This window comes from Muscardinus avellanarius (assembly GCF_963383645.1).
Source record: "Muscardinus avellanarius genome assembly, chromosome: 3".
Taxonomy (NCBI): Eukaryota; Metazoa; Chordata; class Mammalia; order Rodentia; family Gliridae; genus Muscardinus; species Muscardinus avellanarius.
In genome coordinates this window covers 79,312,422-79,332,260 of record NC_137788.1, presented here as the reverse complement: position 1 = coordinate 79,332,260, position 19,839 = coordinate 79,312,422, and the positions used below count along the sequence as shown (strand labels likewise).

Genomic DNA, 19,839 nt, shown 5'->3' with positions numbered 1-19,839 from the left:
ATCAAATCTATAATTCAGAATCTTATCAACCCTTGAAACTTTGAAATTTTCAGTAGATGACATTTGGATCACAGTAAGACATAGTAACTCTGGATCTGACATTGCAAAGTTCTTTTTCCATTAATTCAAATTACTCATTCTCCTTTATAAAATATTTGCTTCCAGCTCTAACTAGAGATTCTCATATTGGTTGCACATATATGTTTACATGTTTGCCCGTCCCTGTAAATAGCCATATTCTTATCATATGAAAATTTATATTCAAAGTACCACACAATGGTGTATGGTACTTTGAAGATACATATTGAACATTTGTTGTATTTAATTAAATAATACTTATGTCCCTAACATAGACAATGGCTAATAAAATTTTGCTATAGAAATAATTTATCTATCACTTTTACTGTGCACTTAGTGTGCTATAGAAGCTGTTCTAAACATTTCTTACCCATTGACATTATCATTTATTTCTCTAAATAGATAATGAAACTGAGTCCCTGGAAGGGATCAAGAGTAATTTCAAAAATTAGATTTCGATTTTTGGTAGTCTTCAAATCTTTTGTTCTGAACTGGGTATGGTGGCACATGCTTGTAATCCCTGTACTTGGGAGGTTGAGATAGGACGATCGCACAGGTTCGAAGCCAGCCTCAGCTACTTAGCAAGGCTCTCAGCAACTTAGTGAGACTTTGTTTTCAAATAAAATATAAAATAGGTCTGGAGGTGTAGCCCGGAGGTAGAAACGCCCCTGGGTTCCATCCTCAGTACCAGAAAAAATAAACCTTTTGTTCTTTGATTACTATTCAGCTCTATGTGGTTGAAAATAGTTGAGTTATTGACAACTGAATAGTGAATAAACATAGATGTTAGTATTAAACATTGACTCAATGGAGACGTCAATCTGTGCTGGATTTATGGCAAGAATACTTATTATCAATGACTGAGTAGGTATTCTTCAGTGAACACGTTCAAATGACTACTGCATGTACTGATAATGTACTGGTTTTAAGGATATCAACACCGGGTCAATATCACATTAATGATGCTCTTGATAAAGTGCATTGAAAATTGGTCTCATAAGAGAATGCTGCCATTTGAAAAACTGCAACCTTATTTGTTGATGAAGAACAACAGATTGGCTAAATTATAAGTTTGACAATGAAGTTTTACAGTGATAAAAACTCTTTTCCTACTGCCACAAAAAGTTGCCTTTGTCAAAAGATAACATGTTGAGGTGTCATTTTTATCTTAATGAGTAATTGAAGCTACTTCCCAGGAACCCTTCACACAAGAAAGAGGTGGGTATCAAATCATCTCCAGTTAGCATCAGTGAAAATAGACTCTAAAAAAAAAGGTATTTATGTAAATCCACACTCAGAGTATCACTGTACACAAAGTCCCAACCTCAAGGGCCATGGCAGAATGTCAAAGTGTCTGTAATGAAGAGAACTTGTACTACTCCATGTCAAAGAAAGAGAAAGGCTCCTCCTTTGTAACTAAATAAACTTTCTTCTCCAGCCTTTCTTGACTGTTGTTACAACCTGAATCTGGAACTGCTCCCAAATACTTCTGTGTGGAAGACCTGGTCCCCAGTGCAACAATGTTCAGAGGTGGGACCTTGGGGAAATGGTTGGTCATGTGGGTTCTTACCTTATCAGTGGGTTAATCCATTGATGAATTTATAATTTGATGGCATTACTGAAGGTGGTGGAAACTGAAGGAGGTGTGGTTTAGTTGAAGGAAGTAGTTGTGACCCTGGCAGCTTCCTCCCTTCCAGTTTCCTGGCCACTTCAAGGTGAGCAGCTTTCTTTCTTTGTGTCTACCAGAGCTGGGCGTGGTGACGCACACTTGTAAACCCAGCACTAGGAGGCTGAGACAGGAGGATCGCACAGGTTTGAAGCCAGCCTCAGCTACTTAGGGAGGCTCTCAGCAACTTAGTGAGACCCTGTTGCCAAATAAAATATAAAATAGGTCTGAGAGTATAGCCCGGAAGTAGAAAAGACCCTGGGTTCCACCCCCAGTACCACACACACACACACACACACAAAAAAAAAAAAAATAAATAAATAAAAAAATAGGGCTGGAGGTGTAATTCGGAAGTAGAATGCCCCTGGGTTCCATCCGCAGTACCACAATCAATCAATCAATCAATCAATAAAATTTTATACCTGGCATGGTGGCGCAGGATTATAATCCCCGCTCTTGGGAGGCTGAGACAGGAAGATCACACAGGTTTGAAGCCAGCCTCAGCTACTTTGTGTCTACCAGGATGTTTCCATTTCATAGGCCAGGCCTAAAAGTATTGGAGCCAGCTGAACTCTGAAATCTTGAAAATGTGGAACAAAATAAATCTTTCCTCTTTTAAGTTGATTTTCTCAGGTGTTTAATCACAGCATAGAGCTGGGTGCACAAGAAATGACAGCTCTCTCTTGCCATTCTCACCCATGTGGCAAAGAGGGCTTAGGCTACCAGAACAGATTGGCAGCAGATACGGATTTAGAAGTGACAGACTGAAAAATAAGCTGCAGAAAGCTTAAAATAGGTCTGGAGAGCTCACCATTCTCTTTCTATTCAGAGCAGGTTCATGCCAGGTCACCAGTAGAGTTTCGATTTCCCCAAAGCCCTGATAAATACAGGAAAGAAGAGAGGAAAGGGGAGGTGGGGTCAGGCTGGCAGGAATTCCGACCCTGCAGGAATTCCCACCCTGGTGTTTGATTGTGGAAAGGCTGCTATTTAGGGCTACACTAGAATACTATTCCCAAATAAATACCATTAATCTTTGGAGAATTTAAATCTTGGAATTTCTCTCTCCCCTTTCTCCTCCCTTTGGTGTAGAAGATCCAGAACGTTTTTCCAGCTGCAACATCCCACAAACTGTTTTCCTGCCTAACTTGGAGGTAGTGCAAAAGCTCAAGGGTGAATTGTGTAAGAAATGAGTGCGGTTTCGGTTTCGTTTCTCCTCACCCACTGCTTATATAGATGATGGCTGTGAGCAGCAGTGGCTTCCAGAGCAGCAAAGTGCTGAAGGAAGCGCTAGTGGTGAGCCAGCGAAGGCAGCTGAGAACTTGTGCGGAGCGGAAGCCGGCGTGCAGCAGGTGAGTTTATGGCTAAACTTGTTCTGCCACTCACATTTCCTTCAACTAACAGTGTCAAAGAATTCCTCCCACTGGCTGCTTAAGAGGGAAGAGCGGCAGGGAAGGGCAGGAGGAGGAGGAAGAGGAGGAGGAGTAGGGGGAGGAGGAGGAGTAGGGGGAGGAAGAGGAGGAGGAGGAGGAGGAAGAGGAGGAGGAGGGGAAGGAGGAGTAAGAGGAGGAGGAGGGGAAGGAGGAGGAGGAAGAGGAGGAGGAAGGGAAGAAGAGGAGGAGGGGAAGGAGGAGGAGGAAGAGGAGGAGGAGGAGGGGAAGAAGAGGAGGAGGAGGAAGAGGAGGAGGAGGAGTAGGGGGAGGAGGAGGAGGAGGGGAAGGAGGAGGAGGAGGGGAAGGAGGAGGGGAGGAGGATCCTTGTGATGGTGCACACTTGTAATCCAAGTACTTGGGAGGCTGAGACAGGAGGATCCAGATTCTCAGCCAGCCTCAGCAATTTGTGAGGCCCTCTGCAACTTAGTGAGACCCTGTTTTAAAATAAGGAATAAAAAAATATGGCTGAAGGTATAGCTCAGAGGTAGAATGCCCCTGGGTTCAATCCCCAGTACTGTAAAAAAAAAAAATCAGAAAAAAAGGTTTATTTGAATAAACTAATCCTGATAGGTGAATTTTTGAGGCAGATCCTATGAAATGAGATAGATTTCTGCTTAATCTCTGCCCCACTGACTGTCAAACCTCTAAGCAATCATTCAGCATCTCTTGCCTTTCCTACATCTTAAAAGGGTGGATAATACTTCCTAGTCTATAGGTTTCTTTTAAGGACCATGAAGATGATATAAATAAATAAAGCAAGAGTAAGAGAAATTTTCTCACAGAGGAAGGCATTAAGATATTTTTTTTCAGAGAAAGGAGTCATGACAAGTAATACCATGTGTCATCCTTAATATCATGAGGAATCATGAGCATGATAGGGACAAGGTCTACGATCTCCCAATGTAAGTCCACATACTTTTCTTTTACAAATGGACAGAAAGTAAGAAGTCAAGACACTTGTTCCACAAATAAAAAGCTGGCTGCATGTGTTCTTTCAGTGAACTTTAGAGGTAGCTTGGGGACCTTGCATTCTACTAAAAAACTCTTTGGGGTTTTGCAGGTTCCCATGGCATCTGGATCCAGCATGATGGCCCCCATTTGTCTGGTAGAAAATGAGCAAGAACAGCTGATGGTGAACCCAGAAGCAATAAAGGTTCTTGAGAAAATTACTCAACCTGTGGTGGTGGTGGCAATTGTAGGAATGTATCGTACAGGAAAATCATACCTGATGAACCGCCTTGCAGGACAAAATCATGGTGAGTGTTAATCTAGAACAGGAGCTGTTTTCAAGGAACCATTGATAAGCACAAGGGGATCACCCTACTCTAGGGTCATCTTAAGGAAGAGTCTTAACTCCTCAAATAATTAAGATTTGTCATTAAATTTCTAATTTTAACTCTATCTCTGCAAAATCTTACATGTAAGTGATAAAAAAATAGGAATCCCAGATCTATCTAATGATCTACTCTAGCAGTGTTTCACATATAATTCATTCTCTTCTGCTTAGCTCAGCTTTTTAAATTATTGCCATTCTTATTTCTCCATAATTTTTGCTAAAACTATGGTGTCACTCCAGGAAACATACAGATATTTCAATATCCTTATTTTCTAAAAAAGGAATGAAGAAACAAAGGAAGGAAGGGAAAGGAAGAAAGAAAGGAAAGATAGTATTAATTGCTAAATTTTTATTTTTAATATTTTATAGTATATAGTTTTATAAAGATGCTTCTATTTATCCATTTTTTGTAGTGAACATTGATTTATTTCTAATTTTTATATTTAAGAATGAGAGCATCATACATGGCCTTGTCCCTTATCCTGATACATATTATATGAATACCCTTTGTATAATATAGACAGAAGTGAATTGCTAGACCACAAGGACATCTCTATATTTACTATCCCCAGATATCAAATAGCTATTTAAATTTATGTGCAATTTATATACTGTTAGCAGCAACTGAGAACTCTGCACTGTCTTACAAAAATTTAGTAATGTAAGATCTCTAAATTTTGCCCACGTGGTGACTATTGACTGACTATGATAGGCCTTATTATAAATACAATGGAGTACCTTTACTGTGTTTCCATCTGTGTTCTCTCTTTTGTTAAATGCATGCTCAGTCTCTTTTAAAGTCAGGTTGTCTCATTTGTTTCTTTGATTCCTAGAGAATCAGCCAGATCCCTACAATCCTTTCTGTTTATAAAGACTCTAATAGTTTACATGTTCTCTAGCTCAGTACCATTATGGCTTGAACCTCTATCTACTATACATTCAGAATTTATACCCATTCATGACAGTTTCTGAAAAGCTGAAAATAGAGTTAGGGAGTTTAGGAGAAGGTAAAAATACCAACCGGGTTATCAGAGACTGCTGCTTTATTCAGACACGGCCCAGCACCCTCTGTGGAGTCAGCCTGCCAAGGGGGAAGGAACTGAGGGGCCACGCGTCTGGAGAGTTGCGCATAGTCCTGATCGGCTGGCTGAGTCACATGGTGGATCAGAGACACCGATATTTTATAGGCATGCTGATTCTCTGGCGACATCTGTAGTCTCGCAATCTCAAGTATGTCTCGCTGCACCTGTAGTCTCATGATATCTCCGCTTCTGGCTTCCAGGGTTCTGCCTCCTGTTCCCGCTGCAAGATCATGTGGGGATGGTGAGGGACCCGACTTATCAGTTTCTTCTCTTCTCTTGCAGGGTTTCATCTGGGCAGCACAGTGAGGTCTGAAACCAAAGGCATCTGGATGTGGTGTGTGCCCCACCCCTCCATGCCAAAGCACACCCTGGTCCTTCTGGACACCGAGGGCCTGGGCGATGTGGAAAAGGTAAGTCACCGAGTCAGGATGGAATCTACTCTTCCCTTTATTTTTTCACTTACCATTTAATTTGCCTCCTTATTCAACTTCTATGCCTTATTCCTACAGATCCACTTAGGAAAAAGAGGCTGAATTCTCTTTTCTCGAAATTACTTTAGTAAGCTTAAATAGTTTGTTTTATAAAAGGAAGACATGTTTATTTTTGCATTTAGGTGAATGAAACTATTTAGTACAGATTGATTGGGGAACTGAATTCTAGGGCTCTCTACTATGTATAATGGATCCTGCAGTAAAAGGCAAAGGTCTAGAATCAAAATATACTTAGTATGATCAGTACAAAGTAACATGGATGTACAGAAGTGGGCCTCTAACCTAGTTATATTGCTTAGAGAATGCTTCCTAGAGGAAATTACACTTGAGCTGTAAACTGTGAGGCCAGTAGGACTGTATTAGTGTCCTGGAGCAGATGCTCTTGGGGGGCTAAATAACAGAAATGCATTGTCTTACAGTTCTGGAAGTTAGAGGTCCAAGGTGAAGATGTGGATAGGATTAATTCTTCTGTGGAATATGAGGGACGATCTTTTCAATGCTTCTTTAATAGCTTTGAGTCGTTTTCTGGCAATCGTCACTCATGGCTTGTGGAGGCATTACTCTGATCACTATCTTTATCTTCAGTTGGTATTGTCCCTGTAAATGTATTTATCTGTCTAAAATATCAGTCCTTTTGAATTAGAACCCACCTAATAACCTCATTTTAATGAAGTTACCTCTTTTTAGACCTTATCTCCAATAAAGTTATATAAAGCACCAGGTATTAGGACTCAAGTGCATTCTTTTGGAGGCATAAGAATCAATTCATAATAAAAATCTACTAGTTCAGTGTATAGGAATAATGGGGACAAAAATAAGTTCAGTTAAGTAACCTATTAAATAATCTTCAGGAAATCTTCATCTAAGCTGAGAATTCTCAGAATGGTTTTAGTCCAAGTCTCTGGATTTTGAAGAGAATTTATTTTCTCTGATTTCTATGAAACCATGACCTTTGCCATCCAAATACATTTTTTGTGTGGTACTGGGGCATTCTATCTCTGAACTATACCCCCAGCCCTATTTTTTTATTCTTTATTTGGAAACAGGTTCTCACTGAGTTGCAAAGGGCCTCACTAAGTAGCTGGGGCTGTCCACAAACCACCATCTTCCTGTCTCAAACCTCCCAAGTGCTGGGATTACAAGCGTGCGCCACCATGCCTGGCTTTTTGTTCTTATTTAACATTACTTTGAATCTAACATGAAAGTAGAAACAGCAATATTGATTTTCACTATAAAGAAAAAAAAAAACTCATTTAGAAATATGTGCGAGAATTTGTGGAAACAGATTGTTGTTTGGCATAATTGCTGCTTCTATTCATCTGAATAAAGGTATTTTTAGGGATAGTAAAATAAAGACTTGAATTTTTTTTTCTCCAAATAGAAAAGCCTTTTTTAGATGCTTTTCAGAGCAAATCTGATTAGTATAGAATCCATATGTTGCATATATTCAAAAGAGAAATTCTATATTGTAATCTGCTGTTGTCCCTAGAAATGCTTGCTGACTCTACAGTTCATGTTGGGATTTGGGAAGTATCTAACTCTGCTTCACTGGGCTTCATGGCCCATTACATGCAAGCTCAGATCTCATTTGCAGCCTTGCCTTTCAATGCCACGCACCTATCAAGTGCTAAGTCAAATGGAATAACTATGTAATACATTTATAAGACCCATACTTTATAATATTTTTGTGTGGCTAATGATCTCATTAAGTTGATAAGGGTCTCCCTAAGTTTCTGAGCCTGGTCTAAAACCTGCAATTCTCCTGTCTCAGCCTCCTAAGCGTGCACTAAGTATACCTCCCTTGACATGTATGAACTCTTGATATCTATAATTAGACATTTTATCAGTTGTTAAAATGAAGCCATTACTCATTTTCCTTCATACAGAAACATTTTATTCTATATCTGGTAGAGATGACCATCTCAGTTGCATTTGTATTTTTGTATATTTGCCACTAAACACTATTAAATGAAACTTCGTGTTCACATACCTCAATGTACTATCTAGTATTCTTAGATGCCAGTAATTGTTGAATTAATTTAATAATTCTTGTACCTAACATAGCCACTACCAACAAAATTTTGCTAGTGAAAGTTTCTGAGTAATGTTGTATACCTAAAATATTTAGGCACCATAGTAAACATCTTATACTTGTTCACAATTTCATTCATTTTAAGGAAACTGATGCCTTGACAAGGGTCAAGGATAATAATGAAAAGGAAGTATGCATTTAGAATATTCCTCAAAATTTTGTTCTTCATCCTACTAATCTGCTATATTTCAGCCAAAATAATGAATGAGCAATGGAATGAAGAGTAGACTCCTAAGTCCCTGCTATCATGTGCTTTCTAGGCTGACCCTAAGAATGACTCGTGGATCTTCGCCCTGGCCGTGCTTCTGAGCAGCACGTTTGTCTACAACAGCATGGGCACCATCAACCACCAGGCCCTGGAGCAGCTGCAGTATCCTTCCAGGCACCGCACTGCCATGTGACATTGAGTTTAGAAGAATGGCAGCTGGGATTGTCTTTTTTCAAACCAATTACTTCTGGTGGTCGAGAAAGAGGGTACACTGGAAAAACAAAACAAAACAAAACAAAAGGAATACTTATAGTATTGGTTTGTAAATAAGATATGGAAATTGTGGTATATAGTGCCTCTTATTCCTTAGCTAAGATCCCAGCTATGTGGCTGAACTAACAGAGCTAATCAGGGTAAAATCCACTTTCAGATCTGATGAAATGGATGACTCTGATGAGTTTGTGAGTTTCTTTCCAGATTTTGTTTGGGCCATTCGGGATTTTATTCTGGAGCTAAAATTAGATGAACATCCCATCACAGAGGATGAGTACCTGGAGAATGCCTTGAAGCTGATTCCAGGTATCAGAATGTGGCCTGGGTGGTAAGAGTAGGGATTGACTAAGCCCTGTCATATGATACATGATATAAATGTTGGTTTGAAAATGGATTGAGCTCTAAGCTAATGGTAAATGGATAATCATCAGAAGATGGTTGGCGATAGTTTTTCAAGAGTTATGATCATTTGAAAATATCCATTGAAAATATTTATGAGCTCGAATTGGAATTCGAGCTCATAAAGAAAGAAAGAAAGAAAGAAAGAAAGAAAGAAAGAAAGAAAGAAAGAAAGAAAGCAAGCTAAGTTACTTTAGACCCATTAATACCATGGAGAAATTATTCAGATTATAATACATGCTACCACATTCAAAATACCACACATCATTGTATTTCTTAAGTGCTTTGTCTGTTCTTTATGTAGAAAATTTCAAAGTTGAAAACAGAATTATGTGCAATGAAATGACCTATTTTACAAAGTAATTCTTTCACACAACCTACTTCACCAGTACTTGTCTAGTTAACATGCTTCAGAGAAAAGATATTTAGTCAGTAATATCAAACATTGACATTTCTTTTCAGCATGATTGCCAAATCTTTCATTTTATCTTTTTTATAACATCATTTTCTTCATCTGACAGCCCTACTTTTAATGATTTCAATATTATAGATTTATTAGGTCTACTATATTTATCAAGGTGAATACTATTAGCACTTAAAAAAGAATATCAATATTTTTATTCAATCTTTCAACAAACTTTCTTTGAACACCTTTTGTGTGCCACCAGTTTACATGGTAAGACTCTGTCAAATCTAATAGACTTGGATATAAGGAAGTGAACAGGTCTTCACATGACATTTAAGTCTACATTATTCAGGGAAAAACTTTTGAGTTTTCAGGGAAAATAATCTCTAAACACATTTATGGTGTATGTCTATATTTGGTTTATGTTTGTAAACTTTTCAGTCATGGCCTGGGTCTTACCTGTTTTCTTCCTGACATTTTTCCTGGCTACATCTTCTTTTTTTGTTATCAATTTATTGGAAGGCCCAGGTTTCATTTCTGATATCAGTTCAATAAGACCAGAAAAGTACTTCTAACCCTTTTGCCTCTTTGATAGATCATTCAATAAACATTTGTTAAATATTTAATTAATGGGAGTCTATATAAATTCTGGGGAGACCAAAGAACTGGCTCCTATCCATAGATGGATGACCCTCCTAATCACCATAATTAGGTTATTGCTTTTTACCTTTAAGCAGAAGTGGATATTTCCTTGCCTTAGATGATGGGCACAAGCATGATTTGCAATGAGGTGTCCTGTGACTGAATTAAAGTTAATTCACATGTAGAAGAACTTCAGTGGTGCCAAGATTTTTGAAAATTAAAATATTTTGCCTGAATGTGGTCCTTCCAACTGTTAACATTTCTTTCACTTTGTATAGGCAGGAGTCCCAAAATCCAAAATTCCAACATTCCCAGGGAATATATCAGGCATTTCTTTCCAAAACGCAAGTGTTTTGCTTTTGATCGACCTATAAAAGAAAAAGATCTCTTAGTCCATATTGAGGAAGTGCCAGAAGAGGAGCTGGATTATAATTTCCGAGAGCAATCAAAAAAATTCTGTTCCTACATCTTCACCAACACGAAGACCAAGACCTTGAGAGAGGGAATCATTGTCACTGGAAACCGTGAGTCACTTTCACTGCAGGGCATGTCTCTTTTATATTCATTGTGTGAGATGAAGCTTTGATTATACTTTGCATTGGTCAATAATTTTTCATCTTATGTAAATATTTGGAAGTATTTGTTCATGCCACATATATCATTCATTTTATTTCTAATTTTTGTTTTTTCTACATATTAGTTTATTGAGACTCAATATATTTTTAAAAGTTACTTCACTGATCATGTAAGCACCAACTGGGGTTAAAGGACAAATATTTTTGATTGCCATACAGGTTTGAATTTTCATTTGGGAACAAGTTCCACAAATTAAGCAGTTGGTCTCTTAGATATAATTTACATTGTCTATGTAATCTACTCTCCTTTTTTACTTTCAAAAATTGTTGATAGGTCACCCTGATCATATAGATGATTATAATTTAAATTATAGTTTAGAAAATAAGAGAAGTAAAAAAAATAAATAGGAAAAAGAATAATATTACCAGAAGGTAGATTTTCCAAATAAGAAAACCATTTTATGCCAAATAGAGGCTTGATGAGTTTCAGCATGCTGATTTCTAATCTAAAAAAAAAATAAGAGATGACTTGATATTTACCCTTAAATTTCATTGCTCCTCCAGGGCTGGGGATCCTGGTACAGACCTACGTGAATGCTATTAACAGTGGGGCCGTGCCTTGTCTGGAGAATGCAGTGACCACTCTGGCCCAACGTGAGAACTTGGAGGCTGTGCAGAAGGCAGCTGACCATTATAGTAAGCAGATGGCCCACTGGGTGAGGCTCCCCACAGACACCCTCCAGGAGCTGCTGGACGTGCATGCAGCCTGCGAGAGGGAGGCCGTTGCAGTCTTCATGGAGCACTCCTTCAAAGATGAAACTCGGGAGTTCCAGAATGAGCTAATGGTAGTGTGTCTTAGTTTATTTTTTCATTTATTTATTCCTTCTCCTGATTCCCACCCTTCTGGAAATGATGCTTAGAGCCTGACTTTTAAATCCTATGATTCATTTGGTATTTGTAGAATAAGGAGTCTGGATGTTTGTAACAGAGTCCAATAGGCTGATAATTGGCTATCTACCTAAAAGACAGACAATTTTATCATTGCGAAGCAAATTATAACAATTAGAAGATTAAACAAATAAGCATGTATTAGCTCACAGTTCTGTAGGTCATAAGTACAGCAGAGGGAGGCAGTATGCTGTGCTCAGGTATCATGAGGCTAAAGAAGACAAGATATTAGCCAAATTGAGATCTCAGCTACAGGATCTGGGATCCGAGATCCTCAAAATTCAACCAAGTTGTTGATAGAGCCCAATCAACTCACTTAGGTTATCATTTATAAGGGCAATAAGAAATTTCTTTATTGTATTTCACACACCCAAATACTCACTGTAAGAGTTAATGGAGGGTTCCAAAACCTACACATAGAAAATTTCAGTCACTGCTGTGTGAGTTGTCTTTTCATGCATACATTTTGGTCCACAGCAGTGGGAATCCTCTGAGGAAACTTTCCTCCTGGCCGCATTCAACTTTCTATAGCTCATCTGATTGTTGCATCACAGTTAATCACAGTGCTGCTGAAAACACCATGCAATTTACCTTGTTCAGTTCCATTTTCACACAATGAGTCTGGCTTTGAAAAACAGAAGGGATTTTCCAAATTATAAAATTGATAAAAAAAAATACTACTAAAGAGACTTCCGGGAAGATGGCAAATGGGAAAAGCAGCGTTTATGAGCCCTGCTAAAACTCAATCTCTACTGCCACAAAATCAGTGCTTTTCATAGCCAGAAAACACCATCAGCAGAGAAATAAAAAATATAAACACAAGGGACTGAGAAAAAAAAAAGACTAGAAGAACAACCAGAGACCAGAAATCAAGCCCGCAATGCAGCAGCAGGTCCGCGCCAGCACCATCTTCCCTCACAGCACCAAGATCCAGAGAGGAAAGGTAAGCAAGGAGCTGAAGTGAGCAGCTGCGGATCATTAGGGTGTAATTCAGCAGTTCTTTCAGCGCAAAGAACGTCTAAAACTCCCAGTGGTCAAGCTCATCATGCCTTCCAGGGACTCAGAACAGAGCTCAAAACCAGAAAAGAAATACGCCAGCCTCACAGCGGTGCCATATTGCCAGCAGCTCCAGCCTCAGGGCCGAGGGTGTGGCAGCGGCGCCATATTGCCAGCAGCAACAGCGAGTTCACCGCACCCTTGACAGCTCCTGATCAACACGCACAGTAACTGTGAGTGAAATTGCGGCCCCTAAAGGAGAAATCCCTATACTACATGCCCAGGGACTTTGATAATCTCCCTGGGTCTGAGATTTTGCAGCCCAACCCAGTGAAGGAATAACGGTGGCAGAGATTACCACAGACTCGAGATACAGAGCACCCTAAGTGAAGTCGTAGTGACTCAGGGAAGGCACAAACTTCTAAAATCATGGGAAAGAGGAACAACAACAGAGCAATGAATGCCCACAACCCCATATTATCAGAACCTGATAACACAGAAATTCAGAGATCTCCAGAAGATCAAATCAGTAATATAACTGTCAAAATAATACAGGACTTTCGAAAAGAATTTAGAGAGAGTTTAAAAGACATAAAGGATGCAATCATTGAGGTAAAGGCCTCAATTCAAAGTATAAACAATCGATTAGACCACATGGAGAATAGAATCTCGCTCCTAGAAGAAGATCATTCCAAAAACGAACAGATAATTTATAACTTAGGAAAAAAAAATCAGACAGCAGGAATCTGACATTGAAGAAATATGGGCCCATTTTAAGAGAGCTAACCTAAGAATAATTGGAATAGAGGAGGGAAAAGAAGGTGAAACCAAAGGGCTCAATAATATTTTCAAAGAAATAATAGCAGAAAAATTTCCAAACATAGAACAAGAGATCGATACACAGGTCCAGGAAATGTATAGAACTCCCTTTAGATGGGATCAGAGAAGAGGTTCCCCACGCCACATAATTGTCAAAATGACCAATGTGGAAGCCAAGCAGAGACTCTTAAAGGCAATAAAAACAAAAGGCCAAGTGACATTCAGAGGCAAACCAATTAGAATCACTCCAGACTTCCCAAACCGAGTCATGAAAGCCAGAAGGGCTTGGAGTAACATATTCCAAAATCTGAAAGAAAACAACTTCTGGCCAAAAATTTCCTACCCAGCACAACTATCTATCAAATTAGATGGGGAAATAAGAAGCTTCCATGACAAACAGAAACTCAAGGGATTTATGTCTTCAAAACCAGCGCTAGAGAGCCAGTGCATTATTTATTTTAGTCTTTTACCTATTTATAAGTTGTATTGTTTGCTTTTATTGTTGCTAATTTTTAGGATTTTTATTTATAATATTAATATACCTTCAGATATAGCATTTGGAAATTTTTTACCCTATTCTTTCAGTAACTTTTAACTCTGTTTACATTGTCTTTGGATCTACAATATTTTTTTATTTTTTAGGAAGTTTTTTTATTCTATTGTAGCCTGTACCTTTGAAACCATATCAGAGAAATCACTGCCAATTTCAATGTTGTGAAGTGTTATGATCTAGGTTTTCTTCTAAAAGTTTATAGTCTTAAGATTTACATCTAGGTCTTTTATCTATTTTGAGTTAATATTTGTATATGGTATTAGGTAAGGGTCCAACTTTATTCTTTTTCATATAACTATTTTTTTCAACACTATTTAGTGAAAGGATCATTATTTCCTACACCAAGTTCTTGGAAACCTTGTCAAAAATAACTTGACCATATATGGAAGAATTTATTTCTAGGCTTTTTATTTTACTCCACTGGTTTATATATCTACCTTTTTAGCAGTACTACACTGTTTCAATTAATGTAGCTTTATAAGGTTTGAAATCAGAAAATGTACATCTTCTAGCTTTGTTCTTTTTCGAGATTGTTTTGGGTATTTAGAGTTCATATTTCATGTTAGGATAGATTTTTTCTGGAAAAAATGTATGATAGTTTCACCTTAAAAATATCCTCTGTTAAGAAAGAAAGCAAAAAGAAATATTGAAATATTATCTCTAAGTGATCAAAAGTTTGATATCAGACAAATGAACCTGTTATGTGAGATTATCATTGTTAATTTTGGATAAATTGCTATAATATTAGACATCAACCAGTAAGCCAAGCATGGGAAGGAGGGATGCAGAGGGAATGGGGTGGGGTAGGGGCTAACTGGGCGATGTGTGCACATATATCTACACAAGTATTTTATCCCATTATGATGTATGAATTCAGTGCCCCAATAAAAAATAAAAATAAATTTAAAAAATGCTACTAAAGAAAGCCTCCAGACTCTGGGTCCACTTCCCAATTCCACTCCACTCTGAGGTCATGAGATTGCCTCTTTGAAGAGGATACCATTTGGACTTTCCTTCTAATAGTATCTTTGTTCTGTACTTCCCTACATTTCTTGGCAGAACACCATTGAGACGATGAAGGGAAATTTCTTGTTGCAGAATGAGGAAGCATCTCTCCAATATAGCCGGGCTCAGCTGGAGCAGCTTTCACATCCCCTGAATGAAAGTATTTCAAAAGGAGCCTTCTCTGTTCCTGGAGGGCACAGTCTCTACTTAGAAGCAAGGGAAAAGGTTGAACAGGGCTACATGCTAGTGCCCAGGAAAGGAGTGAAGGTGAGCAATAAAGAATAGGGGAAGGAAGAGCAGAGTTAGAGAGTCTTGTTGCTCCTTAAAATCTAAGACCACAGAACCATTTAAGAGGCGTGCAGAGAGCATGAAATGACTTTCCATTTTTACCTTTTATATCCACAATTAGATATTCTTGATGAAACCAGGAATATTTTCCCAATAGTATAGAATCAGTAATACCTATTGGAGTAGAATATTTTTCTCATTGATCAAACAATGAGAGTATACTGGAGCTAAATAGAGGCAATTCAGCAATTAAGGACATCTCTTTCTTCTTCACAAAATGCTGATAGTCTTGCCTCCAATATAAGTAGTCACTTAAATACAGCGTGAAAATTATTGCCATCCTGGCATGAACAGATAGATGATGTTATACAATTAATATAACAACACTTGTAACAAAATTCTGACACATATTCAATACTGTCTTCTATTCCATGGATATAGTCAGCCACCTGTACTTACATGCTACTTTTGAAGTTATAATTTAATCCTCAGAATAATGTAATGAAATAGATACCATTGTTATCCATATTTTAGTTGAGAAATGTGATGCACGGAGAAGTTAGGAAGTTGTGAGTTCATTAGGAGAGCTGGCTTGGCAGCTCACTGTTCTTGGCCGCGGTTCAGAACTTAAAGGAAACTCATGAAAGCTTTCTATAACAGGAAATAAAGGGTAAAGGTGAATTACTAATTCATTTCATCCAAGATAACAGGAAGGATACAAGCATCCTGGCAGGCAAAAAGAAATGTGCCAATATATTAAACAACAGAGGTTACATTTTATGGATGTTCACAGCTCCCATTGGCTGTAGCCTGGGGTGAGTAGTGAAGACTGGGAGAAAGCTAGAACAGAGGCTTCTGTGAGAGATGTTCAAATCCTTCAAAAGAGATTAGCATTTATACCATAGCCACTGAAGAAAAGGAAACATGGGGGAATAATAAGAAGGATAAAAAATTAATGGGGCTTAGAGAACAGTAATCTGCCTAGCAAGACAGTTGATCATTGAGGTCTGACATTTTTTCTGCTCCTTCTTGGTTCCCTAGGCAAACGAGGTCTTGCAGAGCTTCCTGCAGTCACAGGCTCCTATAGAGAAATCCATCCTGCAGTCAGACAAAGCCCTCACTGATGCAGAGAAGGCCACAGCAGGTACAGCAGAGGACTCAGCTCTCAGGGTTGGGTAGGTTGTTGTGAAGCCTCTGACTGGACAGGAAGTCCTTCCTGAAACAAGGAGCTTCCTCTCCTACATACAGAAGAATGTGCACTCTGCTAAATCTGAAAATTAGAGTGCAGGTGTGGTTGTACTCAATAAGTCAGATCTTTTCCAATAACATTCTGAAAAGTGTAGCACCTAAGATGCCTCTTTGCTTATTTCAATATCAATTTGGTCTCTGAGCTCAGGACTGTAGCATTCAGGCCTGACTGATTTTCTTCCTCTCTAAAACTTTGTGGAACAGCTGAGCGGGCCAAGAAGGAGGAGGCTGAGAAGGAACAGGAGCTACTAAGACAGCAGCAGAAGGAGCAGCAGCAAATGATGGAGGCTCAAGAGAGGAGCTTCCAGGAAAACATTGCACAACTAAAGGAGAAGATGGAGAGAGAAAAGGAGAACATTCTGAGAGAGCAGGAGAGGAGGCTAGAGCACAAGCTGAAGGTGAGTCTGGATGCTGCCTGGGAGAAATATTAGAAACTAGGAGAAATATTAGACACACTATAAATATTATATATATTTTATTATATATTATATTGTTATATTATTATATTATTTATAATATTATTTATATTTATATTGTTATTTATATTCATATGTGTATTATTTATATGTATATTATTTATATTATATTATATATTTCATTATATATTATATAATAAATACTATAAACTAGGAGAAATATTAGACACAATATAAGCCAACTCCTGACCCTCTGTAAGTGTTATGGTCAGAGTGGGTCAGAGTGTCCTTTTTCCTCTTATAGGTCCAAGAAGACCTGTTCAATGAAAATTTTAAAAAGAAAGCTGAAGAGATGAATACAGAGATAAATCGACTGCAAAAGGAGATTGAAACAAATAAAACTCAGAGACAGCTACTGGGAACGATTTGCGATGGGATTGGCACGATACTTTCAGAAATACCAGGTCGTCCTAAGCTATTTGGCCTAGGGCTTAAAGCGTTTGGCAAAGGAATGCAATAAGCTCAGAATTTCTGTTAGAAAACTATAAATAAAGTTTCTTTTTTCCCTGAGACTCAGTTTTGAAGTCTTGATATGTTAGTTTCATTAAAAAAAAGTCAAGGCTTTGCCACACAAAGGACAAACTTAATATTGACCAGAATAATTTGAATAATAAATATATGTGAAGAATATTAATATACCTTCAGATATAGCATTTGGAAATATTTTATCCCATTCTATTAGTAACTTTTAACTCTGTTTACATTGTCTTTGGATATACAATTTTTTTTTTATTTTTTAGGGAGTTTGTATACTCTTCTGTTGCCTGTGCCATTGAAATCATATCCAAGAAATCACTGCCAATTTCAATGTTGTGAGGTTTTATGACCCAGATTTTCTCCTAAAAGTTTATAATCTTAAGATTTATATTTAGGTCTTTTATCTATTTTGAGTTAATACTTGTATATGGGATTAGGTAAGGGTCCAATTTTATTCTTTTCCATGTAATTATTATTTTTCAACAATATTTAGTTAAAAGATTATTATTTCCACCACCAAATGTTTGTGGAAACCTTGTCAAAAATAACTTGACAATATAGGGAAGAATTTAGCTCTAGGCTTGTATTTAACTCCAATGGTTTATATATCTGCCTTTAGAATAGTACTACACTGTTTCAATTATTGTAGCTTTATATGGTTTGAAATCAGAAAATATATATCTTCTAGCTTTGTTCTTTTTCAAGATCATTTTGGGTATCTAGAGTCCATATTCCATATTAGGATAGATTTTTTTTTTCTGAAAAATAAATATATAAATATATGATAGTTTCACCTAAAAAAATAGAAAAAAAAATATTCTCTGGTAAGAAAGAAAGTAAAAAGAAATATTGAAATGTTATCTTTAAGTCATCAAAAGCTTGGTATCAGACAAATGAAACTGTTATGTGAGATTATCATTTTTAATTTTGGATAAATTGCTATAATACTAGATGTTAACCACTAAGCCAAGCATGGGAGGGAGGGATGGGGAGAGAATGGGGTGGGGATCGGGTGGGGGCTGACTGGGCGATGTGTGCATGTATGTCTACAAAAGTTTGTATCCCACTATGACGTATGAATACAGTGCACCAATTAAAAAAAATAAAAAATTTAAAAATTTAAAAAAATAAAATAAAATAAAAAAAGTGAGACAAACAAAAATAAATACATAAAAAAATAAAGACAAGACTGCATTTGCAAAAACATCAAAACTAGTAAAATTCTTTAGAATGAAATTAACCAGAAACCAGTAAAATGAAACTAAAGAATGTTTTAAAATACTATTGAAGGCCACAATTTTATAAATAGAAATAAAATGTTGATGTTTCTTAAGGCAATATACACATTTAATGTAAATCAAATAACAATGCCAAATACTGACTTTGGAAATATGTTTATTGTTTTGTTTATATGGCAATATCACAAGCAAAAGCAAATTTTGAAAAAATAATGAAGGATGATAAATGAGAGGAAACATACGTTCTAACCACATGTTAAAATAGCCTATTGAGCCGGGCGTGGTGGCACATGCTTGTAATCCCCACACTTGGGAGGCGGAGACAGGAGGATCGCGCTGGTTCGGAGCCAGCCTCGCTGGCTTGAGACCCAGTTTCCACATAAAAAAGTTAAAAAAATAGGTCTGGGAGTGTAGCCCGTGGGAGTGTATCCCAGAGGTAGAAAGGCTTCCAGGAACCCCAGTACCAACCAAAAAAAAAAAAAAAAAAAAAAAAAAAAGCCTATTGAAACAGCAATAAAATAAACTTGGAAGCCTAGGTACTATCATAGAATTGTGCGGAGTTTAGTACATAATAAATTTTATATTTTGTGAAATAATCAGCCAAAATTTGGAAAAAAATAAAGTTGGAGTCATCTTTATACCAAAGAAACAAGAAGTGGACCAAAATTTAGACATGAAACATTATACCATGAAAATAAGTAATATTGGGGGTGGTGGTTTCAAGAAGAATTCTTAGAGGCTCTTTTTTTTTTTCAATATTGGGGATGGAACCGAGGGGCATTCTACCTCCAAGCTACAACCCCAGACCTATTTTTTATTCTTTATTTTGAAACAGGGTTTCACTGAGTTGCAAAGGGTCTAACTAAGTAGCTGAGGCTGTGAACCGCTGCATTCCTCCTGTCTCAGCCTCCCAAATGCTGGGATTACAAACATGCGCCACCATGTCCGATTTAGAGGCTCTTTCTAATGTGAAATAGTTCATTAAAATAAATACATAATAACCCTCTGCACTTTGTTTACTTGTTTTGCACAGATGGGCCTGGGCTTTCTCTGCAGCTACCTTCTGGCTGGGGGCAAAGCAAGAAGACGAATAGCAAAACAAGGAATATATTT

At 37.6% G+C, this 19,839-nt stretch overlaps 1 protein-coding gene across 1 annotated transcript in view; it reads left to right on the top strand.

Moving 5' to 3' along the window:
* The window catches only part of LOC308260144 (uncharacterized protein), a gene marked incomplete at both ends in the record, with an annotated part of 34,343 nt that extends 16,872 nt beyond the window's left edge, over window positions 1-17,471 (top strand). Inside the window, 11 exons of the mRNA XM_080691465.1 lie at window positions 2,978-3,093; window positions 4,235-4,430; window positions 5,875-6,002; window positions 8,436-8,545; window positions 8,766-8,962; window positions 10,382-10,627; window positions 11,243-11,523; window positions 15,054-15,266; window positions 16,329-16,431; window positions 16,740-16,933; window positions 17,256-17,471. Of these exons, the coding sequence (XP_080547591.1) occupies window positions 2,978-3,093; window positions 4,235-4,430; window positions 5,875-6,002; window positions 8,436-8,545; window positions 8,766-8,962; window positions 10,382-10,627; window positions 11,243-11,523; window positions 15,054-15,266; window positions 16,329-16,431; window positions 16,740-16,933; window positions 17,256-17,471 (2,000 nt within the window). The remainder of the gene's footprint in view (window positions 1-2,977; window positions 3,094-4,234; window positions 4,431-5,874; window positions 6,003-8,435; window positions 8,546-8,765; window positions 8,963-10,381; window positions 10,628-11,242; window positions 11,524-15,053; window positions 15,267-16,328; window positions 16,432-16,739; window positions 16,934-17,255) is intronic.
* Between the last annotated feature and the right edge of the window lie 2,368 nt (window positions 17,472-19,839).